This window comes from Phragmites australis, chromosome 2 (genome assembly GCF_958298935.1).
Source record: "Phragmites australis chromosome 2, lpPhrAust1.1, whole genome shotgun sequence".
NCBI lineage: Eukaryota > Viridiplantae > Streptophyta > Magnoliopsida > Poales > Poaceae > Phragmites > Phragmites australis.
Window position 1 is genome coordinate 43,595,247 of NC_084922.1, and position 14,135 is coordinate 43,609,381.

General features: G+C 39.6%; 1 protein-coding gene across 1 annotated transcript; it reads left to right on the forward strand.

Moving 5' to 3' along the window:
- Nucleotides 1–6,745: 6,745 nt before the first annotated feature.
- LOC133907654 (putative cyclic nucleotide-gated ion channel 8) lies at nucleotides 6,746–8,756 on the forward strand. The gene is made up of 2 exons (XM_062349728.1): nucleotides 6,746–6,820; nucleotides 8,391–8,756. Exons 1-2 carry the CDS (start codon nucleotides 6,746–6,748, stop codon nucleotides 8,754–8,756), a joined length of 441 nt encoding a protein of 146 aa, XP_062205712.1.
- The last annotated feature ends 5,379 nt before the right edge of the window (nucleotides 8,757–14,135 follow it).

A 14,135-nucleotide genomic window follows, 5' to 3' on the forward strand; every position in this document is an offset into this window, starting at 1 on the left:
TATATTGAGATTTATATTCAATAGATAGTTAAAAATAATCATATAGTAGTGAGTATTAACATAGATGAGTATGAGATTATGAAGTTGCACTTGCCGCTGATAGAGACGCTGAGTTGCGTTCCGTAAAAAGGAAAAGGGGTTGAAGAACGAGGAGGACTGTGGCAAGATTTCATGCATGGGCCGGTGTGTGTCAAACGGGTTACACATGCTCCGAACCACTCCATGTCCTGGCACAATCCGCCGCACCAATTGGACACCGAGCTAGCCAGCTAGCCTGGGTCAGTGCGCGTGGCTGCTAATTAACACCCTTGTGCCCGATCGTCGCCGGAGAGTTGGATTTACAACTTCACGTCCGGTGACACTGTGGCTGGAAACAGAGTAATAATCTAACAGGAGGAACAGTGGCGGACCCAGATCCGACGATCTTAGGCACCCGTTCAGGTTCGATCTCGATTCGTCTCTGTAACTCTATATAAACTATAAAAAAATTTATGACTCAGATCAATTAAATTTTAGACAAAATTCAATCTACACAGGCGCGACCTCCACCCAATCTAGCTCTCTGTAATCCTGAGTCCGCCACTGAGGAGGAACGTACGCCGACCTGCACGTGGCCAGCCACGCGCCGACGCGCGCGGAACAGAAGCAGAAAACACTCTTGTGACCTAAGCGTTTGACTTGTGGCCACTCACCCGAAACCAACCGCCTCTCACGATCAATCTGTGCCGGCGGCGCACGTCATCGCGCACGCAAGCATGCGCCGAGGTTGCACGGCACACCACGCGAGCGCACCCCGGCCGGCGTGCTTAATAGGAGTATGTCGTAGTATATCATGGAAATATTTTTATCAATTTTTATTAAGAAGTACTCTTTCGGATTGTAAATGTAAGTCGTTTTAGATTTATGTAAAAGAATTAAGAAAATAGATTAAATGACCTTGTTGCCCTTATTTATTCTGCATTGGAAAAGATAACTCATTCATTTGTGAGAGTGATAGTATTTATTAAACAAGAATAAAAAGAGAATAAAAGAGAAAAAAGTGCATAGAAGTTTAAGAATGACTTATATTTAGAGAATAGTTGAGGAGACTAAAATAACATATATTTGCAATCAGAGAGAGTAGCTGTTAAAATAATAACCAAACTTGTTAAAGAAACTATATTAATATTTTAAATGATAAGTAAAAGAGAATAAATTAAGAGAGTAGAACGGCGTGACGGCCGTGATAGTTGTGCCGACTAGTAGTTTTATCGATCGATGGTCAGCTCTCTCCGACCCTGAGCATATCGGAATTGTGCATCGTGGGGCAGGTCGATGTCGATTAGTTCTTCGTTTTCAACGGAAGCAAGCATTTTTTTTATTTCCGACATTATTAGTGTGATCAATGAGATAATCAAATCGAATTCGGATACATACAGATTTCTCTTTACGCAAGATCGAGATAGATGGTTAGAGGAGGTTAAATAATTATGTTCATTCAACGCTTCTAAAAACACGCAAGCGTAAGTTAAATAGAGAGTAAGTTTAAAAGCAATGTTTTGAGACAACATGACATTACAGAAGCAATATGAATCCTAGTTTACATTCAAGATCATTTCATATATCTTATCACTCTAAAAACTCTTAACTTGCAAAGAAATAAAGAAAATGATTACCGGACAAAAAAACTCAACATCATCTTATATATATGAGTATGAGAGTTTTATATCTTTAGCAATAGAAAGAATAATTTTCCAAGATCGAAAGATTACAGCTTAAAGGTAAAAACGAAAATCAACACAAAAATAGAAAAACTTATAATAAAAACAAGAGAACTCAGATAAGTAGACTAGAAGGAGATGAGTATGAGCATATACGAGAAAATAATCTTCATTAAGCATAGAGATCAGCCTTATTTTTGATAAATTATAAAGTTATTTTTCTCATAAAAGCTCTAGCCTGTTACAAAGACTAAGTCTATCCTCTCATTTCTTCTAAAACATATCACTAGGCTCTCAAATAGCTAGATTAAGACTCTCCTATAGTTTTATCCCTCTATTTATACACTTAGGGAGATGGCTTGACCCTTAAGTTTTTTTTCCAAAATACCCCTCATCGGTAATACACTCCTACCTAACATCAGGGTATTTGGTCAATTTTTCGCTCTATCCATCAACTGGTTATGGTTTTTTCATGACTTAGTTTTACCTCGACGTAAGATCAGCGATGATGCCACATGACCCTTCAGTCCTTCCACGATTTTGTGGCCAAACCGCGAAACCTAGCACGCTTCTCAAAACGTGACTAGCCAACATAAGCACTCTGATGTTAAAGAGTATACTATATCTTGCGATCTTGACCGTCAGTAAGTCTTTCTCACTCTTGATCCCTCGGGTCATCTCATCACTTGCATCGGCATCCCCTTTAGCTTGACTTTATCAACACACCGTCTTCATCTTTATCCATCAATATTTTGTTTGACCTTCACGTGTACCATGAATCACCCTTAACTCCGTCTAGTCTCTTTGATCATCTAGTATCAAGCCTCCCGCTTGGCCAAAGTCATCTCGTCCTCGATCGCCAAGTCGCATCTATAACTTGCACACTATAAGACAAGCAAACATATTTCTACATACTCCAAAATATATCCATGTTAGCACAAACTAAAAATCCATAATTTAGAACTCATTCTGCAGAAAACATAAGCACCGGATATTCTGGTGTGTTATGTTACTAAATATCGGATCATCTGGTGTTCAGTTCCATTTTGCCTTAGAAAAATACTCTCAGCAAGAAAAAGTCTGGCGCAAGCTTCCGATGTTAACCCTTCAGTCACCAGAAAGTCTGGTGAGTTCAATTCCACCTGATTAGCGACTAGTAACTTCTTTGCAAGAATTAGCCCGCCGCCCTTCTGAACCCATCGTTGGATCATCTGTTGATCTCTTCAAATTTAGCACCAAAATACTCCGGTAAGCACAATGCCCCTACACCGGATTATCCGGTGTATTGATCAGATTTTTCCTTAGAGGCAAAATGCTTCGTTGTCAGCTTCAGCACAACACTGGATCATCCGGTGCTTCAACTCCACTTTGGCTTCTTGACAAAAAAAAATGCTTCGACGTCTACTCCTTCAGAACACTGAACTATCCGGTAAAGATAATTTTTCTCGTCTCATGTCAACTCCATTGTACTCTCCAACAGTGATTAGCCATAAGCAAAATCGTACATAAACACACTCATGCCAATTAAAATTAATTTAAATCAATCGTTATTAATAACTCATCAAAAACAAAGTAAGGCATTCTTGATTTGTCACTTTCGGTTGAGCATGTCATCGATCGTTGATACTGCCGTGATGCATGCATCCGGGGAGATAAGCTAGAGTTGACACTGAGCTAGGCTGGATTTGTTTTTTTATAAAAAAGTGTTCCAATAGTTATTTCTTCAATCTGGTAGTACGAGATAAGGCCTCGAAATACATTTATTCGTTGGTCTTTTTTCCTTGGAGAGAATTTGTTCGTTGGAGACAGACAGAGATGTGATCATCCAACTCAACGCCTCCTCTGAAAATATTCTTTATTTTTATTTTTTGGAGAAAGGGAAATTTTGTTACCCCAATTTCTGAAAGACCAGCATAGTCCATCCTTCGAGAAGTTTCCTAGCTTAAATCTTTAATTAACCTGGCTTCAATATATTATTTTTTACAATTAAAGAAAACACAATGGACGGATGACCGCCGATCACCTCGAGTCAAGCTAGGCCTTCACTGTCATCGTCCTTCAGCCTCCTCCTTCCAGAGGAAGGGGATCACCCCTCTTCCACTCTTTCAAATCTACTATTATTAGTGTAGTTGCTAGTGTTCTTTTCTACACCATAGGTCTCAGGGATTCTAGGTGGTGTCATTGGCGATGACTTGAAGTTGGATTTTGTCTCCTCCTAGCGATTCTATGGTGGAGTGGTTTTCTTCTTCGTGCCCACCTATGGATCACCGGTGAGGTACGCTTCCTTCGACCTGATGAAATCGAGTTGATGGATTACATCCCTTTTTGGGTTTGCCTTCCGCGGTGACGGATCTTGGTCTAGGGGCGGCGGATCGACCTTTCAGGCTTCCTGTCTTGGTTCAAACTGAAATTTTGGCATCGGATCTACCCTCCTTTTTCTTCAGCAAAGTAGCGGTCGATGGTCGTTCATCGACACAGTGGGTTCAAGGTGCCGACTCTTGCAACTTTCTATTTATTGGCATCTCTTTGTCGGATTAGGAAGAAGTTCTCATCTTCATCTATGATATTCTTCATTGCCAAGCTTCGGTACGACGGTCGATGGGCAATCCAATCAATCGAAGACAAAGACAATGCTTAGGAAAATCTATTGCGGGGTTCAATGTATTTTGGATGTTTTTTTAAGAATATGAACCTACCTTCAGTAATAATTCGAGATAAAAAGTCATATTTGACCTTTCCCATCTTGTGACCCTTTTTTTTTTAAATCAGTTCATTTTACTTATTTGAACTGTCAGGTTTGTCCAGATAATTTTTTGAACTTTTAAACCGTCCATTTTATTCACTCGAACTATCAGTACCATCCATTTACCCCTCGAAGTGATTTTTCTCGGTAGTTTTGATGACGGGGTGGCAGTTTCGCCACATGGCAGTCCTAGTCAGCGTGTTGACATCAGTGTTGCGCAGTAATTCAATTTTTCTATAGAAAAATAATTCATGAAAATAGATTATTCCGAAAAATAGGTTTAATGTTTAGAAAAAATATCCACAAAATATAAAATGATTTAGATAAATGTTTTCATAAGTTTTTAGCTCTATTTTTATTTCTATAAATAATATTTAATGTTTATATAGTGTAAAAATTATTCCAAAAATGTTAGAATAAATGTTTTAATTTGGAAAATAGTTTTAGAAAATATAGATTAATTCTGAAAAAGTTTAAAAATATTTTCTTTCATAAAATAAATGCTTTTATTATGTTTTTTAATATAAAATTAGTTTTAATTCTATAAAAATCAGGATTCCAGAAAAATAGTTTTCGTCATTTTTAGATGTAGTTTTTTGTCGTTTCTAGCCATTTGAAATTAGTTTAGCCGTGCTTTTTGAACACATTTTGGGCACATTTTGGCATATTTGACACATTTGGCCATATTTTAGCCACATTTGGGGCACATTTGGTCATATTTTGACATATTTTAGCCATATTTAGGTCACATTTGGGTACATTTTGGGCAAATTTGGACACATTTTAAACATATTTTGAGCACATTTTTTTATACATTTTTGGCATATTTTGGGCACATTTGGCCATATTTTGGACATATTTAGCACATTTGGGTATATTTGCACATATTTGACCATATTTTGTCCAAATGTGCTCAAAATGTGCCCAAAATATACCCAAATATGCCAAAATATATCCAAATATGCTCAAATATGTCCAAAATAGGGTCAAATGTGCCCAAATGTGACCACATGTGCCAAAAATGTATCAAAGATGTGCTCAAAATGTGTTTAAAATGGGTCCAAATGTGTCCAATATGTACCCAAATGTGACAAAAAAGTGTCAAAATGTGGCCAAATTTGCCCCAAATGTGCTTAAAATATGCTCAAATTTGCCCAAAATGTGTTAAAAAGTATAGCTAAACTAATTTTAAACGGCTAGAAACGATGCGAATACTACGGCTGAAAATGACGAAAACTATTTTTTTGGAATTAAACATAATTTTTCTAGAATTAAAACTAATTTTATATAAAAAATATATCAAAAGCATTTATTTTATCAAATAAAATATTTTAAACCGTATCAAAATTAATCTATATTTTCTAAAACTATTTTCCAAATTAAAACATTTATTTTAACATTTTTGGAATAATTTTTATATTAGAAAAATATTAAATATTATTTACAGAAATAAAACTAGAGCTAAAAACATATTAAAACATTTATCTAAATCATTTTATATTTTTTGGATTTTTTCTAAACATAAAACCTATTTTTTGGAATAATCTATTTTGATGAATCATTTTTCAAAAAAAAGAATTATTGCGTAACGCTGATGTCAGCATGTTAACTAGGACTGTCACTTGCGAAACCGCCATCATGTCATCGAAACCACCGAGAAAAACCACTTCGGAGGTAAGATGGACGGTATTGATAGTTCGGATGAGTAAAATGTACAGTTTAAAAGTTCAGAGGGTTATCCGCAAAAACGTGATAGTTCGAGGGAGTAAAATAGACTTTTTTTTTTTGAAAAAAGTGTATTGGACCCCTTAACAATCATATTTGTCCAAATAATGCTAAACAAAATCTTAACTCAATTTACTGTCCCAACAATTCAATATCAGACATTTTACCCTTGACCTATTTTATATAGTTGTTTTGCTAATGTGTACATTTTTTCTATAATCAGAAGTGGTCTTGTCACCTATGCAGGCCACATGTGCAGGCCACGTCATCCTGTCTTCTTCCTCTCTGCGACGTGCGAACAGCAACCCAGTCCATCTCCATCCTTTCTTCTTTCTCTCACCCCAATTTGGTCTCTCTCTGTAGTCTGTACCAAGGCTACAACAGACCACTCAAAAAAATGTGCGGCGGCGGTGGCCGGGTGGGCGTGCTCGGCGTGGAGACTGCGGAGTAGCAACCTCCGGCGGCAGCGTCCTGACAATCTGTCGGCAGGCGGTGGATCCTGGCAGCGGGCGGCAAATCCCAGCGGCGGCCCCGTAGCGGTGAAGAGGGTGGCGTGGAGTTGGCGAAGAGGATTCCGATGGGTTGCAATGCCACGGACGCCTCGCAACCAGGATTTACAAAACCTGTTGGGCACGAAAATCGAGACTCAACGGTAGTAAAAAAAATCGTGGTTATCGAGAACTCACTTAAAATTTGCTCGAAATTTACTTGATCAAACTTGAAATTCAATAAAAATTCGAACTGAATCGATCAAACAGTAACCACTCGGTTTGCATCGGTTACCGAGCGGTTTCACTGATTTAGTAAAGTTAATTACAATGTTGTTTCTTAACATATTCACTTTATGCTATTGAACTTTTCGCATTATTGTTAATCGATCGGTTTTAGTGATTTATTGGGCGGTTTTTTTGAATTTCAGTGGAGTTGAAAAAAAATAAAAAAGCTCAACCTTGTAAAATCAATAACTAATTCATCTAATATTCAAATCAAATGAAACAAATTTTATTGGTTTTCTTATAAAATGATCTACATAATAAAAGTATTTATACTCATAAAAAATTGAATATTTTCTGTGAGAAAATGTATTTACTAAACCAAGTTAAATACATATTTTACTCTTTGCTAATTCAAAAAATCATGAAACCAATTTTATTGGTCTTCTTACATGATCTATGTCTTTTAAAAATACATGAATTCATGAATTAATTATTTTAATATGTATGATTGTGTAAATGTGGTGCGACTAGATTAATTCATAACCCATCACATCTCCAAAATTAGTGAAATCACTTTTATTAGTTTAATTATACTATGCTTTATGTAGGAAAAATAATGGTAAATATCAAAAAGTTAATTACAATGTTGTTTCTTAACATTTTCACTTTATGTTTATGAACTTTGTAAAAAATATGAAGAAATTAATAAAACTCTAAATAAAATGAAACAAATTTTAAAGATCCTCTTAAAATACGCTCTATATAAGAAAAATATGTGTTTATATGTTAAGCTTTTCTTTAACATGAATTAATAAATGAGCTGCATGCTTCATTTTTTTTCCTTTTTTTTAAACTTCCTCACTATAGAATATGATGAAACGATATTATTTTTGAATTTTTTTCACATAAGATCTTAGAATTGTCTCTAGTTTTTTTAGATTTTTTTAATTTTTTAATTCAAATTTGAAAACCGTTTGCATTCTGAAACTGGAGCGTAGTAATAAGGTCGGTAACCGCAACTTTTGAGCAAAAACCGTCGCATTTTAAACCCTGCTCGCAATTACAAAACTAACTATATATGCTGGCCCATCACTGATAGTTCATTAGGAACCGGTAGTGATAGTGTTTTACTATCATTCCATATGGTTTGTGAAAAAAATCAGCTAATATGGAACAGTAACAACGGGAATCACTGCCGCCTGATAAATTGAGCCGGCAGTGATGCCCTTCGCTGCCGGTTTATAGTACCAACCGGTAATGAAGGGGTGACCGGACCCGAATTTCTATTCTAATCGACTTTTGCTCGTAAAAGCTCACTTCCAGCCCCCTTCTCTCTCTTACCTCTCATGTCCGGCTACCTTATCCTCCCCACCGGCCACATCCAGCTCTCTCTCTCTCTCTCTCTCTCTCTCTCTCTCTCTCTCTCTCTCTCTCTCTCTCTCTCTCTCTCTCTCTCTCTCTCTCTCTCCCTTATCCTCTCCAACCGGCCTCACAATCCAATCCAAGGAGTCCACCGACCTTGACGCTATCTGCAAGCACCTCAAGCTCAGCCTCTACATGAAGTTCACCTACATCGTCCGCGAGGGGGACCCCATTGATGCGATGCTTCTCATCATCCGGGGTCACCTCGAGAGCTTTGCCACCGACGACGGCCACATGGGGTTCTACAACTGGGGCCTGCTCAAGGAAAGGGACTTTTGCGGTGAGGAACTGCTTACGTGGGCGCTCGACCCTAAGGCTGGCGCCAACTTCCCGCTCTCCACGCGCACCGTTTGGGCCATCTCCGAGGTCGAGGCCTTCGCGCTGCGTGTCGAGGAGCTCAAGTTCGTCGCTGGCCAGTTCCGGTGGCTGCACAGCAAGCAGGTGCAGTAGACGGTAGTGGGCGACCGAGCAGTTATGATTGTTTTTCTTGATTTTGGTGAATGTTTGTGATTACCAAATATGTGTGAGTGATAATGTTTGTGATTGTTATATGAATTTGTGACTTTCAGTGATTTTTATAAATATTCTGTGAATTTATGAATATTCTGTGATTGTTTGTGAGCAATACAGTGAGGTTTGGTGACGGCGACCATAAGCACGACGGCGAGCATAGAGAGATCTGGCGATGGCACGGTGAATAGATTTATTTTCTTTTCTTAAAAAAAAAACTTCACTGTCGGTCCGAAAGCACCAACAATAATAACGTTCTAGTCTATTCCGTAGTAGTGCATTTGGCAGCTATTAAATCGGCGACGATCTAGAGGATCCTGATGAGCAGAAGCATGCGGCGGGCGATGAGAGGAATCGACGGGGTGGAGAGCCGACGAGTGACGCGGCTTCGTCTGCTACTGCTTCTGCTCGAGACAAAGAGCTCGGCTGATGGGTGGGCGAGCTCGGCTGCGGATGCTGTGGGGACCGGCGACGGGTGGGCAAGCCTGGCCTGGGAGCAGCGGCGGCCGGTGGGTGGGCGAGCTGCCCTGGGTACCCTGGCGTCCACGCTGCTCTCCCGTTTACCCTACGGACAGGGTCAATCCCACATGCTACTTCATCGGGACGATGGCGATATTTACCTCGATCCATCAGGAGTTCAGGACTGCCTCGATTCGGTGGACGCGGGGCAGACCCTGGGAGAGAAAGGAGTAAGGAAGAAGTTCCGGAAATGCTTCACGTACGACCGGTCCTTCCGACAGGCGTACGACCCATGCACACCCGCGCGGGTATTGTAGCGATGCCTGGTCGTACGTATAGCATTGCCCATGCCGTAATTAATTTGCTGACTCACTTCCATGTGAGCAAAACATATGGTACTAAATAATTGATGGTATTAATTTACGAGATTAATCGGGCAAACGTGGTTGTTGAGAGAGTAAAATGGATTGGTTTTCTTTTTCTTTTTTGAGGCTACCGTCTGATGGCCCTTTATTTTGAGGCCTTCGCTATCGACAAACGTGATTGTTGAGGAGAGTAAAATGAATCTTGCTTCCTCTGATTATCATACTTGCGCTCATTTCTTATCTTTTGCTGCCCTTTCTAAATACGCTTACGCGTAACCTTCCTTCTTTTGTCGGCTTCTATCTCATAAAAGTATCTTTAAAAGGCACGGTGCTTAGTGTGAAGGAGAAACACATCTGCTTTGGACTGCTCAGTATCTAGTCACTGCAAGAAGTCATATAATGGTGGCGGTCACTGCAAAGAAGAACAAAATATTAAATAGTAAATATTAGTTGTTTCGGAAGTAGTTTAGTTAGAAGTTATTATTTGGTGATGGGAGCCAATATTTGTGCTCTGGGTGGATCATGTTCGTAGTTGTGGCACATGAAGAACCTCTTTCTGTAGGTGTAGAAGAACTCAGAGTACTTTATCACTCTATAAAGGTCTCCACATCAGCACATGGGTACTTGGATCCTATCAGGTGTAGTATCGAGCATGTATTTCTTGGGGAATGGATCAGACGCTATTTTTGACCAAATTATGGAGGTTGATGCTGCTGGTTTGATTGTACATATGGGTAGAAGATCATCTATTTATACAACGTATTTATAATGGTGCATAGACTAAGTCTACAAAAATTGGCCTTGAAAAACAGTTGATTTTGCAGTAAGGTGTGATCACATCAACTGAAAAGGCTAATTTTGAAAAACCTAATCTGAAAAGGCTACTTCTGAAAAGATTACATCTGAAAAAGTTAGTTCTGAAAAGTCTAATTCTGAAAAATATTACTCAGAAAAGACTACTGATGAGAAGGCTCTATCAGAAAATGATTTGACTGGAAATGGAGTTCATGTTTACTAATTTGAAAAGTTATAGTAGAAGACATTAATTTGTGATTTCACGGTTTGATGTGTGCGTGTAACACAAATTTGATGATAATATTACGTCGTGGTAAAAGAACTGGTACAATGTATCTATAAAAGACTTATATATATAGAAACTTAAGCCACAACATCAATGGAGGGTAGGGGCAAGATGAGACGAGAAAGAAGGGGGCGGAGAGGCCGGCGGTGAGATAAGAGGGTTCGTTTGATCTAACTGTGTACGAGAGCCTCTGTACAACTTCCTTTTTGCAGAATATGAGTGATTTTTGTTCTCCAAGTTATCTACATCTATGTCTAAATCCTATATCTAATACCTAAAAAATATCTAAATACTATATCTAATTACTAAAATATTATACAAACATGATCTAGCTGTTAAACTATATCTAATCCCAATTCTAAACTTAGATCTGCATTTTAACCTACGTCTAGTGGCTATCATACCGGATTTATAAAAAATTCCTAAATCTAACATTTAAACTATGTTAAAACCTATCACTTGTGACTATCCTATCGAGTTTATAAAAAACTAGAGAAAAAAATATCTGTTTACTCCGACAGTGCTTCATCGTAAATTTTTCACTCTCCTCCCCTCTCCTCCTCTCCCTTTCCTCCCTCTCTCGGCTGAGTTTGAAGCAAATGGGGACGTTGACGTCTGCACGACCGCGCCACAGAATTATATACCAAAAAATCTCACCCACTGAACAGAAGAAACCTTTTAGATAGGCATGTAGATGTCGCAGCGTCGAAGAACTTGCCCGTTCGACGAGCGAGATCAAATTCTCACCCGTTAAATGAGTTAGACCTTAGGAACTGTCGGACCCCGTAAGATCTCACCTGATAAATGAGATATGCTAGTCCATCTCTGCTATTTTTCAAACGAGTGTACAGTCTTACAAATATTAAAAAAAAATTCTAAACAAGTCTAGCAGTTGGGCCAGTCAGAACATCTGAACATAGCAAGCCCATCAAATTATTTGCACAAACAACACGACATTTCCAATAAAGAACCCCGACACTTGCATGCATCGGGACAGAAACAACACCGAACCTTCAGTTCAATCTTCTAGACACTGAAACTCATCTGGCAGCCACTAATCTCGCCGAAAGGGATTCATCTGCTGCTAAAAATGATCGCACGAATTACTGTGTTCTCTCCGTGAGAGTGCTCAAGATTGTTAATCGTTACTATGATCTCTTCAGAAAGACCAGCACTGCCTACTGTTATTTGCAGCAGGAAGTCTGTAATGGATTTGCCGCTCGAGGGTCGTCGTCAGTGGACGTCAGTCACCAAAATGTTCTAGACCCGCTAGTGCTTATTTGTAATTCACGTGAGAGGGATGCGATCTCTTTTCCTAACATTTTGACCTAGATAATTTTCGGAAATCTGACCTCAATACAAGTTGAGTATCCATCCCGTTTGGGACAGGACCAGTCTGCTCTGCATCGCCCCACATTTGTCTTGAAGCCCAAAGTAATGTTCTCTTCAGGAGAAAATGACCCAGTGACTTTTGTAGATTTACTCATCAAAAACCAAAGAGAGAAACAACAAAACACAGCAAAAGTATATCATAAATAAAACAACTAAACAAAGTAAAAAGGAGAGCCTATAAACATCAAGGGCGAAATGTAAAAGCCAGCGTTTTCGGTGTAACTCACGGGCATTTCATTTTCTTTGCCCTCTCAAAGTAAACCGGCTCTAAAGAGATCGAGCCGTGCAAGCAAAGGTGGACTACAACGTCGCACGCGACAATTTGACGCCGTCCATGATTTCCCTCCAAACCTCACCGAATCAATTGAAGCCTGGTTCGTGCTGCGACCCCGTGAGGGAGGGCGTTGTTTCGGCGTTACATCTCGCGGATCTCTACGCCGTTCTCTGAACGCGACCGTCGACATCCGGAGTTGCAGTTCGAGCGCAATGCAGTCTTGAGCTGCAGTTGAACTGAAACGATTATGTGTTGACGAAGTTACCGTTTCTTCTCTCTGTTTCAGAACTTGTAAGAGCTACCAGTGTCCACGCCTTGCTCTCTGTCAGTTATTTTGGTTCGGCTTCTAGTTTAAAAAAACAGAAGCAAATAGGCCTTAGTGAGCTGACGTTTGAGTCCTCCCTTTCCCCAACAAAATGCAGGATGCCATATGCATAGCAGGCTATGACGACTACACTACGTGGTCCAATTGCAAAGAGATCGATGGATCCACGATGTAGCTTGGATTGGTTCACATTTTGATGCACTCGAGAATAGATTCTCGTTTGTCTCCAAAAGGTACTTGGATCACAAAAAGCAGAACGCAGTGATCAAGCAAAGTGCCTGGCCACATTACTACACTAAGTACGTATTCACATAGAGCTTTCTAGCAAAGCTATTAATACGTCCTCATTTCATCACTTTTCGCTTTTACTACCACGAGTACTTGCGACCTGAAAATGTGATGAATTAGCTCTAAATCACGTAGAATAACGAATTAGATTGATAATCCTACTCATCAGCCATCGTTCGTCACCAACCACTGGACCAAAAGTAGAGTGGGTTTTCTTCAGTTGGTCAGTGCAGTGCCGGCATACTCATATTCTTCTGGCGCGAAAAATTCGTTCCTTGGTTGAGATCATTATTGTAGGAGTTGTTTCTCTTAAGCATTCATGTGAGGTGAGCGGACATGAGCTAGCTATTATCTAATTATTATTCTGATCAAAGCTAATAAAGGGACTTCTTTTCCACAACTACCGTGACCACGGGTCCTCACTTTCTGATGTCCTGTCTGAGAGGAAGGTGCGCCTAACACCTTCCAGATGGTTAACTGACGACCATCCTGGATCTTTGCTGAGTGGCATGTTTTGTAGTCTTCTTAATGTGTTTTTTGTGCCCCCTGACTGTCTGCAGCTCTTTCTTTTACTGTACCTTATTTCTAAGAAGTGTTCCCAAACTTCACCAGTAGCCCAAACCTCTGAAATTGTTTATCACCAAGAACTTCTGGAGTTCAGACATCAAGCGTCATTAGTCACTACACTTGCTGCTCCTGCTCCACTTGCACAGCCAGTCATTGCTTCACTATCCAGCAATGAGAATGTATGGTATGTACGGCCGTCATTAGGCGGACGTGTCGGCATCAATTAACCAAGCTGGTTTCTTAAAAATTCCATGGCAATTCCTAGGAAATTAAAACCACCTCGCCAGTACGGAGTAGTTGCTACTGTGTACATACAATTATACCTCCATCAATGACACCATGCATGTACTAATCAATTCCAGCTGCTACTTAATGACAACACCAACTGTTTGTCCGTTAACTGAAAAGCAAAGGAGAGCAGGCCTGTAGAGTAAGTACTACACTAAAGTTCGCTTTACGTTTAAGAACTGTGGCACGGCAAAGAGAACTAGCTGCCTGCTTAATCAAAGACTACCTCGAATGATGATGGGTTTGTTTAACCTGCACGATACTTTCTCAAGCCTGGCCA